At 53.6% G+C, this 12,823-nt stretch overlaps 5 protein-coding genes across 5 annotated transcripts; all 5 read right to left on the bottom strand.

Moving 5' to 3' along the window:
• Positions 1-613: 613 nt before the first annotated feature.
• CORC01_01719 (uncharacterized protein) lies at positions 614-1,402 on the bottom strand (the record flags this gene model as incomplete). The annotated part of the gene is made up of 2 exons (XM_022613373.1): positions 614-869; positions 957-1,402. The coding sequence occupies 2 exons, from the start codon at positions 1,400-1,402 to the stop codon at positions 614-616; spliced, it is 702 nt and encodes a 233-aa protein (XP_022480099.1).
• Positions 1,403-3,844: 2,442 nt separating this feature from the next.
• CORC01_01718 (potassium ion channel Yvc1) lies at positions 3,845-6,143 on the bottom strand (the record flags this gene model as incomplete). Its single annotated transcript, XM_022613372.1, has 4 exons — positions 3,845-4,543; positions 4,597-5,524; positions 5,580-5,907; positions 6,041-6,143. The coding sequence occupies 4 exons, from the start codon at positions 6,141-6,143 to the stop codon at positions 3,845-3,847; spliced, it is 2,058 nt and encodes a 685-aa protein (XP_022480098.1).
• Positions 6,144-7,439: 1,296 nt separating this feature from the next.
• On the bottom strand, positions 7,440-8,117 carry CORC01_01717 (oxidoreductase; the record flags this gene model as incomplete). Its single annotated transcript, XM_022613371.1, has 1 exon — positions 7,440-8,117. One exon carries the CDS (start codon positions 8,115-8,117, stop codon positions 7,440-7,442), a length of 678 nt encoding a protein of 225 aa, XP_022480097.1.
• A 646-nt stretch (positions 8,118-8,763) lies between these two features.
• On the bottom strand, positions 8,764-9,888 carry CORC01_01716 (uncharacterized protein; the record flags this gene model as incomplete). The annotated part of the gene is made up of 2 exons (XM_022613370.1): positions 8,764-9,699; positions 9,754-9,888. 2 exons carry the CDS (start codon positions 9,886-9,888, stop codon positions 8,764-8,766), a joined length of 1,071 nt encoding a protein of 356 aa, XP_022480096.1.
• A 564-nt stretch (positions 9,889-10,452) lies between these two features.
• CORC01_01715 (urea active transporter) lies at positions 10,453-12,763 on the bottom strand (the record flags this gene model as incomplete). Its single annotated transcript, XM_022613369.1, has 4 exons — positions 10,453-11,748; positions 11,816-12,093; positions 12,151-12,412; positions 12,476-12,763. The coding sequence occupies 4 exons, from the start codon at positions 12,761-12,763 to the stop codon at positions 10,453-10,455; spliced, it is 2,124 nt and encodes a 707-aa protein (XP_022480095.1).
• Between the last annotated feature and the right edge of the window lie 60 nt (positions 12,764-12,823).

Raw genomic sequence — 12,823 nt, 5'->3', positions numbered from 1 at the left:
CGGCCCACAACTTGGTCCTTGGGCCTGTATAGAGTCGGAACAAGCCACGATTTGGGGTAGTAAGATGAATCAAATGCAGGACGATGGTTGCTTGGGATTCAGGATCCGGCTAACTGAAAGTATAGAAGAAAGCATTCCAATCACGTCGATACACTTGATTTCGATCAAGAAGTTTTGGATAAAAAGACCGCCCAGCGCAGTGGACCATCTTGAATCAGAAAATGCCACAACAATCGACAAAACAACAGCAGCGGCTGCTGCAAAGGTCTCTGCGAAACTCAATTCTGCCTGCGAGCAAATGTAGGATTAGCACATGCAATTATTACAATGAGTAATCGTCGCTTGATTTCAGGCAAAAGATGGTTTGTTCATATCTAAATTATCGAAATGTAAAAAATCATCCACTGGTTTACTGTTCATGTCAAAGATACGGGCCCCACAACCTTTCCACTCAATGGAAGAAGCTCCAGGCCTGGCAAAACCTCTAACCACTCCTAACTATCATTTTGAAACTCCCAGCCGTTGATGCGTCGTTGGTATAAATTGTGATGCCACACAGTCCCCTCCATCTCCAACCTCTTCCTCAAAACATGAAACGACAAAACGGACTGCATTAGATGAGAAGTCCACCGACGACACCAGCGGCAGCCATGCCCAAGCTAAGCAAACCCCACCTGACGTCGCCGCGTGCCTCGATACCCGCACTAGGTTGCGAAGACGACGAGGCAGAGGGGGTGCTCGAGGCGGAGCTGGGGCTACCAGTGGCAGCGGAGCCGAGGGTGCCGCCGCCAGTCTTGCTGGGAGCGACGTTGGACTTCGCAACGGCAGCGGCCTGGGCATATTTCTCAATGGTACGTTGACCATTGGCACTATTTCGATATGTACTGTCAGCAAGATTCCGGACCTCATACCTCTGAATAGAGGACGGGATAGGAAAAAAAAGAGGGCAGACTTACGGAGCATTGATGACACCAACCATGCCACCCTGGCAATGCTGTCCCGTCGCGCAGTAAAACCACTTTGGATTCGTATCCTTGACCTCGAGCGTGAACACCTCGGCCCCGACACCAGACGAAACCGGCACGGGACCGCTGAAGAAGCCCGTCGTGGACCCGTTGGCCAGCGGCTGGCAGGGCGAGTCAAAGGCGGACTGGGCGACGGAGTGGGCGCGCGGGTAGAAGTGGAACTCGACGACTTCGCCGACGGCGGCGGTGATGCTGTTGGGCTCAAAGGTGAGGCCGCCGTCGCCGACCTTGACGACGTGGACGCCGGCGATGCTGCTTGAAGACGAGGAGGAGGCGGTGGCGGCGGTGTCTGTGGAGGAACTTTCTGCGCCGTAGCCGTATTGGGCGAGAACGCCTGCGGCGGGGAGGAGGGTTGCGAGGATGCTTGATGTGTGCATTTTGGGTTGTGTTGTTGTGTTGTTGTGTTGTTGATGGGGTTGACTTGGTGGTGTCGAGTTGAGTGTTTGCTATCGTCTATTATGCGAGAAGACTTGTTTGGTTTGATGAAGAAGTAGGCCTGAACCTCACGCAAGGGAAGACGTCTTCTTATACACGTCCATCATTTTGCAGTCTTCAACTAGAGATACCTGAGAAACAAGATGGAAACAAGATGGAACATGGCTTTCAAACTAGTTGCCCCAGCCCTCTTTGGAACATCTCCGGCCCCCCTCCTTGACCCCCAGGCAACCCATCCACGTTTGATCCCGTCGACCTCAAGCCTTAGCCCCGAAACCATGTGGCGGCGGCCTCCTTCACCGAATCCGTCTCGGAAGCAAATTGATCCTTGGATACAATAACCCCAACCTGACTTACCTTCCATGGCCAAGGCCCAAAAGAAACTTAAACTCGGCTAGGTGGTGATCTCTCCTGAGGTAGTGGAAGGTAAACACATGTAAGCTCCGCCTCGCGGAAAGCATAATTTCCATGGCCATCCCAAAACCCGCGCCCCTAGCCGGCCGGGTGTATCTGACATCCGAGGTGGCAGCAGTCAGTGTCAAGGTAAGGGTCAGGGGCCGGAGAAAAAAACCACGATTAAGCGTGCTGGCCAAGCATTTTCCTGACGCATGCTGATCCTGGGGGGAGGTACGCGGGCGGTAGCCAGGCCAGGGGGGGAGGAGCTCGTCTGAAAGCAGCCGAGTCTATTTCGAGCCCAAGCTTTTTTCACTTCTTTGGGCGTGGCAGATGTATTCAAGCAACACCAACGGCTTGGTCCTGTTTGAGCTGGCTCAAGGCCGGATAAGATCCCAATCAGCACAATACAACTGGGCCCTCGACGAGACATGGACAACGACGCCTCCGAGTTTAGCATCTCAAGTCCAACGAGACCCCCTGCCATTTGGCAGATTGGATGACAGCAAGTCTCAGCGCCTGCTTTGCTGTAGCCTGTATGGTAAAATATGTCTGTTCACCGGGATCCAACACAGCCGCTGTGCCTGTCCCGTCCTTCCCGCCGCCCATGTTCGGATCGTGTTTCGAGAAAGCCGTGGCCCCGTGTAAGCGCCAGGGGACGACAAGTCTACTGTCCCCGTGCATTACAGCCACAATTGTATCTTTCCTGGCCCCCGCCCATAAGCAACCTCTGGAGCCGTGTTCCGTCTAAGAAAGCTGGTCAACCAGGTAAGCAGGCCCCCTCGAATAGAACCAGCCGGATCTCCAACCAAGTCAGAACAGAAACAGTGGCCAAACCTCGTTCATTCGAAACAGAAACAGGGGGATTCGTGGATGGAGAGGTGGTCCAAGGATGACTGGTTGGAACGGCAAGCTTATTCCACCCCCCCTCTCTAATTCAAGTCAACTACCTAGTCAGTTCAGTGCCAGTTCACACTACTAGCGGCCTCCCCAAAACAACGTTTGGCGTTTCTCGCTTCGAGTGCCGGGCGTTCCATGGCCAGAAGTTGGGGGTGGCAGCACCCCCCTGTCGGCGTGAATACCTGGGGCAATGATTGGACCGGGGCATCGTCTACTAGCGCAACAAAAGTTTAAAACGTCTTGAGCTTGAGATGCCGCTCGGGTTCAGCCACCACCCCCCTCCTCATCCAGGGGTTCAGTCAGCAGTGAGGATTGACAAAGACAACTGGACGACTTGACGACTTTGAACAAGCAAAGTACGGCAACTTCAAGGCCCTCAAGAGGAGCAGGATTGACGCATGAATCAATATCTTTTCCTTCCCTTACCGCTACTTCATCCTCAACCCTATAGACTGCTCAGCTCCGCCTCCAAGAAAATCAAGCCTCAGCCCCTGTGAGGAGTTCAGCCAGCTTCCCCCATGCCGTTAGATGTTCCCAGCCGGAAAGGTCAAAACAAGTCTTCCGTCCCAAGAACTAACAAATAAGGTTTGTAGGTCCTCTGAAGCCCCAATCTCCGCATTTTCTGCACCATAGCCACCCTCGCCTAGCACCCGAGCCGGCAACCGGGACAACTCATGTCCCCAGCACTTGCGCCGTCGTTTACCAATTGAACATGAGTGGCCCTTTGCTCACTTCGTATCACGAGTCGGCTGAACCATCGCCCCGGAGCCGGTCACGGAATATCAATCGCTCACCAGAGGGTCAGAGTCACGCGCAATCTAACCTGTCCTGGTGCGGTTTTCCACTGCAGTTGTGGAATTGGTAATGGGATTGGTCTAATTCAACGCGATGCCACGCCCTATTACAAACCATGACTGATGTCCGACGCCAATAATTCCCCTGACTCGTTTCCCGACAACCATGGTAACTAAAATCGAAATAAACAGTCCGTGACAAGCGTGTGACGTGACAGCCTGAACATGTACAAACTCAATTCCACAAAACGTATAGCGTATGGTCCCACCACTGCAGAATCATCAGATGAAGGGTCTTCACTCTTCATCACTCGAGCTAGAAGAGGCTGCTGCCGCTGGAGCGCCATCGCCGGCCTTCTTCTCCTTCTTGCTCTTCTTGCCCTTCTTCTTATTCTTCTTCTTGCTTGAGCTCTCCGCCGGCTCACCGAGATCAATCAAGTTGGTCGCAGCCTGAGCCTGACCGTTCCCAGCGGTTCCAGCCGAAACAGCCTTGGAGATCTCGACCAGCATCTTCTTGAGCTCTTCAACCTCGCTTCGTAGCTGCTGCACCTCGTAAATCGTAGGATCTTGCTCCAGGTTGGTTTTCGCGCTGGCGCAGACTTTGTTCCACCCGTCAGACTCGAAATCGACCTGGTCCATCATCTGCTCCCACTCCTCAATCGTGTCGTCGTCTTCCTCGCCTCTCGCTCGGTTGCTCCTGATGTCGGCCGCGGAGCGAGTTTCAAAGACGGCGGCGACGACAAGAACCGGAGAGTAGAGAATTCCCATGATGACGTCGCTCATCTTCTCAAACTTGGATTTCTCCATCCACCAGAAGAGAGAAATGACAATCATCTCGACGAGGTTGAAAGGTGGAATGTAGACATTCTCATCGGGAGCACGGACGAACTGCATCGTCTTTTGGGCAAATAGCGCGAGGTACTCGTCGTTGGCATTGTCGTAAATGTCCTCGTATGCAGAGTTGTACAACGCAATGAGGATGTTGAGCAAGACGACCTGCAACCTGGATTAGCAACGGACAGACAACTCAACCCGGTACCACAACTTACCATGACGATGAACGTGAAGCAATAGTACAGAATGATACCAAAAGGCGGCGAGAACCTGTCGAATCCGTCAAAGTCCGGGCTCTGCATGACGGCATTAGCCATGGCGGACATGATGAATGTTATGTCATCTGCCACCAAGTCGTCTGCCAAGTCGAGACCGATGAAAGCCTGGAGGAAACCAATAATCAACACAGCAAGCAGGGCGAAGAAGATGATTGACTCCTTCATCATGACTTTTAGTACGACTAGCATCGCTCCAAAGAAGCGGAAACTGTCAAGATACAGCAGGAGGCGAGACCAGATCATGGGCGCGCTGAAGGCTAAGAAGTTATAGCTCAGCTCGCTGTACATTTTCCGCGCAGGTTCGCCCTCGCCGTGGGTGAGGCCGATGATGCGCAGAATCAGGGACAGGGTGATGAAGGAGTATAGAACACCATTGAAAGCATTCCAGAAGCCCAAGATGTGGTAGCCGGCCTTCCAGAACTTGGTGACCTCTTCGCAGATGAAGCCCAGAGTGAAGATGTACAGCAGGATCTCAGCCGCATCAAGCACACCCTTGGCATTGACCGAGTTGATGACGGCAGTGTAGAGACCAATGTAGATCAAGGAGATGAGCACCTGCGTGGCATTCTGGTACATGGGAGCACGGATGCGGTCGGGATCCATGTGGACGAGGAAGGACGGATTCGTTTTGTCCTTGTAGTCGACGAATACGGCGGGGTCGTTTTCGTCCTGAACTAGCCAACCCTTCCACAGATAGGAAATACATTTCTGGTATCCCGATGAGCCAATGACCCTGACAGCATGGAGATCGACAGCCTTCTCGATAGCGTTCGCAGGTGGAGTGGATTCGCCGTCGACGACAACGGAGTATCGGCGGAGGAGGACCGAGTGCATGAGGTATTGGAGATCGTCTTCGGTTTCGATGCTGTATGCAGTGGTCAGTCTCGATCTCGTCTGCTCTTGGGAATTCGGATGCATACATCTGCTTAGCAATGACCTCGCAGGCGACGGCGCGCACTCGGTGCAGGTCGGCGTCCCAAAGCTCGGCAAGGGCCTGGTGCTTGAACCATCTCTTGCAAACAATCAAGCAGAAGACGACACACGACCCATAGTGCGAGCCGCCAGCTTCTTTGGCGGCCTTGATGACCTTTGTCGTGATGATCTTGCTATGCGCCTTTGTGATCTCCACTTCGTCCAATTCGCAGGGGACGGCCAGCTCGATCAGGTGTCGGAGCCTGAGGGCAATCTTTGTGACTTCGGGGGCGGGAATCGCGGACTCGAGATGCTCGCTTCGATACTGCGGAAGGACTAGATCAGGGCAACAGGCCCAATTGTAAGCTGTTGAAGCTGATTGCTGGGGTTCCATCGCAAAACACAGGATATCGGGGTTGGAATTTCCGCCAGTATCGCCCGGAAGGAGATGATTAGAAGGAGTACGTACGGCGTCTTCGGTCGTCGCGGATCCAGTCCGAGTGGAAGTCGTGGTGATGGCGTGGGTGCCTATCCCACCCCAGCATGCGGGACACCCAGTTGAAATTGGCCATGGCGACCGTGATTTCCTCGTGCTCTAGTGCAGCGTGGGTGCAATTGTCTGTTCCAGTCGCTCAATGGCGGGAATGGGCGGGCGGATCGTGGGAGCAGGAGGGGAGCAACACCGAAGCGAAGTGAGGAAAGGTTCGCAGGACGACAAGTTCCCTGAAGCTGCCGACTGATCAAAGGACAAACAGATCAAGAAGCAGGAAAGCGAAAAGGCATGAAAGAAGCCTCAAACTCGGCTTGTGATGAGGTGCAGCAGCGGCCGTCGCATTCTCCTCTCCTCTCCTCTCTCGACGGCCGGGTTCCCTGTTTTTGTTTTGTTGGCGCCAGAGAGAGGTCCGACTGTAGGGCCTACAGGAGCTTGTCCTCTTCCTGCCGCAGGTGACGTCGACCGACAGCGGGGCATTCCCTGTGCACGACCGGGGTGCTGAGTGGACCCTTAACAGTTCGCCGTCTGGAAAGACGGTTGATGAGATAATCAGAGACATCAGAGCTTGCGTCTGCGCTAGTCTTTTTAAGATCGACCCCACATCGTTGGCCTGGGTGCGCGGGAAACTTGGCTGCGCTGCCACGCTTGACCAGCTGAATCCTGCCGCCGTCACTCACACACCACCAGTCTCGGACATTTTTTTTTTTTTTTTATTAATTCCTTTTTCATTCGAGTCTTGAAATTTCATCCTGAATATCTCTAGTTTCAATTGCCTTTGGCTTAATTACAAGTTCAAGCATTCACCAACCTGCCTTTTCATCCTCGAATGAGATGAGTGCTTCATCTTCATCATCTTTGGGCCACCCACTCGTTGAATAGCCCGACATGGGATGAGTTCATCAGTGACTGACTTCATCAATATCATGCGTTTTTGGTCAATTGGCTGTTTCACATACAGCATCCAAACAAGACCACCTCAACGCTGATGATGTCTTACTCTCACCCGCTCAACTTCTTCATCCAAGCCTCCACACCATTCACCTAGCCACCCCAAGGGCCACAGAGGGCGTTCTTATGTTCGATTGGCTTACTCCCCTATTCTTCCATCACCGTCTTTGCGTCTATCCTCAGTACGTCTCTTGTCCCCCCACACTCGTCGATGATGGGAATGGCGAGGAGGTAGGTTAAAGGGGATCCGACTTGAATAGCGAAGCGAGAGATGCATGCACTTGGCATCACCCATAGGCGACCCATCTCATTGTCCAGCCTCAATGCCTCATTCATAGCGGAAGCATGCCAATCTCCCTCATCTAGCCGCAACAAGCAAGGAAATCCCGCCGAATCACAGACTCAATCACAACCTCCCGCCGTCTCCTCAAGCCGTTGCGCCCGTCGTCTCCTTCCATAAATCAATCACCATGTTCGCAATGTTCTGAATAGCTTCCGGCGCGTTCGGCAGGTGATGGCCCCCCGGATACCTCACAACCTTGCGCGTGCTCTGCTCCGAACACTGCTCAATCAACATCTCGCTCGCCGGCTTCCACGGGTCAAACAACCCCACGACATGCACCGTCGGCAACCGAATCAGCACGTCGTCCGGCACAAAGGGCGGATACGTGCCGCACAAGAAGACGCCGAAAAGTTGGTACGGCACAAACGGCTGCCGCTGCTGCTCCAGCAGCAGGCTCGACGCCGCGCGGGCGCCCTGCGAGAACCCCAGCACGCCCACGTACGGCCCCGTCTGCTGGACGTACACCTTGAGCATCGCCATGGCCGTGTCCTTTTGCCGTTGGAACTCCTCCGCCGGCAGGGAGGGATCGTCGCTGACCCATCGCCGGTACGGCCCGCATCCCTCGAACACGGGGAGCACGCCCGGCCCGGCCTCCGTCTCGATCGGCCCGTCGAGGAAGACGAACTCGAAGCGCGGCTCGAGCACGCGCGACAGCCGGATGAGCTGCATCTGGAAGATGCCCGCCGAGGAGCCGCCCCCGTGCAGGCACAGAATCTTTGGCCGTTCCCGCGGCGCCTCGTTGACTGCGTAGGGCTGGTACATGGTCTTGGCTCTGCCGTGTTGCTCGTCGCAGAAAGAGAGAACCGAGAAGTGAGGATATGGAGGGGACGGCGGGTGGCGGGTAGGTGGACTTGGCCACGAGACAGAGAGGAGAGGTAGCGAGCGACAGATACGGCCCTTCGCCGAGGTTATCGGGTGACGTGAAAGATGTTTCGTCCAGAGACCACAGCGTAGCGCGACTGAATGGCAGTGAGCGTGACGGGGATGCTGGTGAGATGCAGAAAGTGGATCATATGCTCCCAGGCCCTCGGCCGTTTCGGGCTTCTGCCCATCTCGAACCTCCGACGCCCGGTCCTGGTCTCATCACAGCTAGCCTTAGGTAAGCGGAACTCACATCTGCTGTCCGACCAACCATTTTGTCTCTGGGAACTCTATCAGGCAGCATCGGACTTGGAAACGTTCTAGTCTGATTCACTGGCGTCACTGGCGTGGAACTCTCAGAGGTGCATTGTTCGGAGGACAGGACAGCTCGACGGTCTCCCGGTTCGGATCCGGCTCATCCGCTTGTCGCTACGTAGTGTGTAATGGCAGTAGCCTAAGGTACGTCAGATTTGAGGTTCGTTGTTAATTGTCCGATTTGTTTGCTAGGAACCCCCGTTCTCCTTTGCCCTCCCTGTGGCAGATCTAGCTACTTGCCCTGAATGAAAGACGCCTTCTCAAGAGCCTGTGCCTGGATTTCCCAACCCTTCCGTCCCATTCGCACAAGCTGATCACCAAACTTTTCAAGAACCTCCTCGGTATCAGGGGCATTCTTGTGCAAGGCCTCGTGAAATTCCTTCTCAGATCCGAACGTGGCAGCTTTCCAGATGCCCTTCCACCGCAAGAGGGCCTGGGTCGCCAAAGGACTCTGGCTCTGAACCCTCGTAGCGACCATGTAGAACGAGGAACGCTTGTTGTGACCGGTCGTCGGCTTGAAGATCCTGATCTTGGAAAACTGGGAGAAGCTGTACAGCTCACGCACCGTGCCCCAAGCCTCCACCTTGTGGAAGAGAACAACCATGGTGCCGCCCGGATTGAGTCTCTCGAGACCCAGCGCCAGCTGGCTGGTGGTGACCCGGTGAGACTCGCTCTTCATGCGGTACGGCGCGCGCTCTTGCTTATTCACCTTTGTTCCACCGCAGATGACCAGATCGAATTGTTGGCCAGGTGTGAATTGGCAATCGAGAAACTTGTCAAAGTCCGGGTGGTCGGCAGGAATGTCTTGGACGCCCATGTCCGCGGCGAGCATGGTCACGTCGACATCTCTGCGGTCAATGTCGAGATTGTCCGGGATCATGACCTTGTGGCCGCCGTCGGAATCGGGAAGGCTGAAGCCCATCGCGTGAGCGCCTGGGTTGAGATGCATAGCCGTCGCGAGGAAGCCGCCGGGCGCCATACCCATGTCAAGGATCTGTGTCTTGCCCCATCTAGGAGTTTTGACTCTGAGGGCGCCCGTGTCTCTCTGCATCTCTTTGCCGATTCTCTTCATCATGTCAAAGAATATCTTGGTAATTCGCTCGTCGGGGTTCTCGGCAGTGCGACGCTGCTCCTTGAAAAACTCATCACCCTCGGGATTCTCCCATCCCTGGGAACGAACGGTCAGCTCTCCTTGAGTGAATTGATGGATTCGTCTACGAACCTTCTTGCGTAAGTCTCTTAGCTTGACAAACTCTGGGGCGTTCTTCTCGAGGAAGTCCAGAATGAGATTGTTTCGATTCTCGTGCTCCTGGTCGGCATCACTGGACTCTTGAGGCTCGACTGTTGAAACTGCCATCTCCGTCGGCGGTGCAGTCTTACTATGACTGCTGAGACAGCCAGGGGTCGGACTCTCGTTCCCCTCGGGCACCATCATCATGCAGGCGTTTCTTGGATGTTGCAGGGAGTCGCCGGGCGGATATAATGGTGGTGGCACCGCAACAAAAGTCAAGGGAATTCAAAGGGATTAAATCAGTGCTGATGAAGGCGTGCATGGAGCGTCCAAGGTGCCATCACGTTTTTTCGAGCGTATTCCAAATATCTGAAATGTTCCTTGGAATAAGCTGAAGCCTAAACGGGTTCATCGCCGCCTGATAAGTTGAGTCTACCTGCTGGGTGCTGTTGGGGTCGACGGCCTCCCGCATCTTTCGTACCTGCAACCAATAAGCGGCGATTCTCATATGAAAGAAACCTTCGCATTGAGACATCGTGCCAGTCAAAGGCTAAAGACATGCAAGGCGATAGTAAACATGCTCCTCTAACATAAATTTCATGTATTCATGACCCATCAAGGCAACTCAAAATAGTCTCTACTAGATATTGGTGTTCAATGAACTCGATGCTCAATGACCAGCTCTGCCGCTCAATGTTTGGACCCAAAGAAATTCCTACTAGAATTCCAAACGCCCTTCGCACCTCTAGCAATCTCGTAGCGTCCATCATACAGAGGATATACAACGACGGCAAAGAAAGCAAAGAATTGCCAAATGATCGCTACTGTTGTCCAGCTCTTGAAGAACGTCTTCTCGAAGATGTAATTACGGTACAGCGGCATTGGCCACAGAATGAAGGTGACAAGAACGATGCTAACAAACATGATCCAGGCAATGCGGTACCATCTGTAAAGTAGCTTAATGGTATCCTCGTCGAATGGATGGCGAACATCATCCAGGTTGACCTCACCAGTCAACGCTGCATCTTTGGAAGAAATCGCTGACGGCGACTTTTCGTATCCGGCGGTGGCATTATTTTGTTCTGGATCCAGTCTTTTCTCTGGATTGAATAGGGACGAGGCCGGCGGTTCTCCTTCCGAAGAAATGTTGCCATCGTTACTCGCCTCCTCCTTCTCGGAGATCTGCCTCAGCTGTTTTTCTTCTGCGATTTCAGCGATGAGGAATCTCCTCCAATCAAACTTTTCGGGTTTGTATTGAGAAATAAGAACCGAATAGAGAGCAGGCGAGAAGAAGGATCCGATGGCTCCGTACAGGGCCGGCAAGCTACCTTCGGTTGTCTTCAGGCTGATCTCGCCGTAAATGGCATGAGCCGTTCCAAGCCAGATGCCTAGTCCCGTGAAGAAACCAAGAATCGGAGAAGCAATTGCGGCTAGGCGGGTTTGGCCTGACCAGCACAGAGTCAGACCCAACGGAATAATCCCCGGGCACGAAAGGATGGGGCGGAAGTAGCCAATCCAGGTCATGTCGGCACCTCCGTAGTTTAAGGCGAGCGAGACGGCAGTGATGAAGACGGCGTGGAAAACAACAGTCAGATGACTGACGTGGACCAACTTCTTGTCTGACGCCTTGGGGTTTAGGTATGTTTTGTAAACGTCAAAGGATAAGATACTGCTGACAGCGATCATGGATGAAGACACCGTACTCGTCAACGCCATGAAGACCAGGACGAGGAAAGCGTCGATGCCCTTATCGCCGATCAGAGCCTTGAGGGTATACGGCATGACCAGTCCGGCATTCACTTGTGCCAGTGTGAACTCGTGCGGGTAGCCCGGCCAGATGGCGGTGTTGTGCAGTGCTCTTGCGGTGAGACCGATGACAGTACCGAGGCCCCAAGGGATGCCAAAGATGGCCACGGCGGCGAGATTGTATCCTGGAACGGTCGCATTGACTTCCGTTGCGAATGACTTTTGCCAGAAGGCAGTGTCCTGTTCTTTCAATCAGTATCAACTTTGATGAGGAGTGGAAGCAGTAGCGCTGCTTAGGAAAACACACCATGACGACAAGAGCCAAGTTGCCAAACTTAAGAATCAACCCCCAAATAATCGCGTCTCGCGACTTCATCGTGAGCAAAGAGCCCTTGTAGTTTCCGTCAATCAGGTTCTCCGAAGCTGTCGCCACCAACTTATCGTAAAGGCCGCCAAGCCCACCAACAGCATCGTGCGTGAGGACTGTTAGTGTGAAGTAGATGATGAGAATAAGTGCAATGAGGGTGTGCAGATAGTCGGTAATGAACGTCGCCTTCAGCCCACCAACAGCGGTATAAAGAACCACTAGATTACGGTCTGTTAGCAGGTTCCTTCATTACATGTCTGGGAGAGAGAACTTACCTCCAAGCGGGATGAGAATCGTAGCAGCGACGAAATGCATTCCTGAGATGCCGTAGATGAGTTGCGATCCCGTGAGAATCATACCGGCACAACCAAAAACATTGTTGGTGATATTTAGTACAATAAAAACAATATGACCGATCCACCCGTAGCGTAATCGAATGATTTCAAGCGAAGTATGGGCAAATGGAACCCGGATCTTCGCCAAGACGCCGAGAGCTGCCATCAAGGCAATCTGGAAGCAGAGGCCAGTCGCCCACCACTGCGCCGAGTGTTAGTGACACCTTTGCTCTTCTCCTCATAATTGATTTCAGACTATACTCACAAAAGGCAGCGCAAGCCCGAATTTGTAGCAGTATGCCGCCGAGAAGACGGTCTCATTGATCCACATCCAAGACGAGAAGACGGCCGAGGCTGTCAAACCAGTCCCAACCGACCGATTGGCCACCATGAACATTTCCGACGTGCCTGAGTCTTCGGAAAGGTATGCTTTTTGAATCTTAACGGCTGCCAGAATGACGCCGCAGAAACCGATCCCCAAGCCGATGAGCATGCCATAGCTCGTTGACTGAGGGATCAGGTATTCCCCTGATACGCCCAAATGAGCCGACATTTTGTCAAAGTCTTGTTCTCTTTTTCTTCACTTAGATTGCGTGAGGACAGGCCAAGGCCA

This window comes from Colletotrichum orchidophilum, assembly GCF_001831195.1.
Source record: "Colletotrichum orchidophilum strain IMI 309357 chromosome Unknown Scaffold_9.1, whole genome shotgun sequence".
Classification (NCBI taxonomy): domain Eukaryota; kingdom Fungi; phylum Ascomycota; class Sordariomycetes; order Glomerellales; family Glomerellaceae; genus Colletotrichum; species Colletotrichum orchidophilum.
The sequence above is the reverse complement of the archived record's forward strand: the minus strand, read 5'-3'. Positions and strand labels throughout refer to the sequence as shown.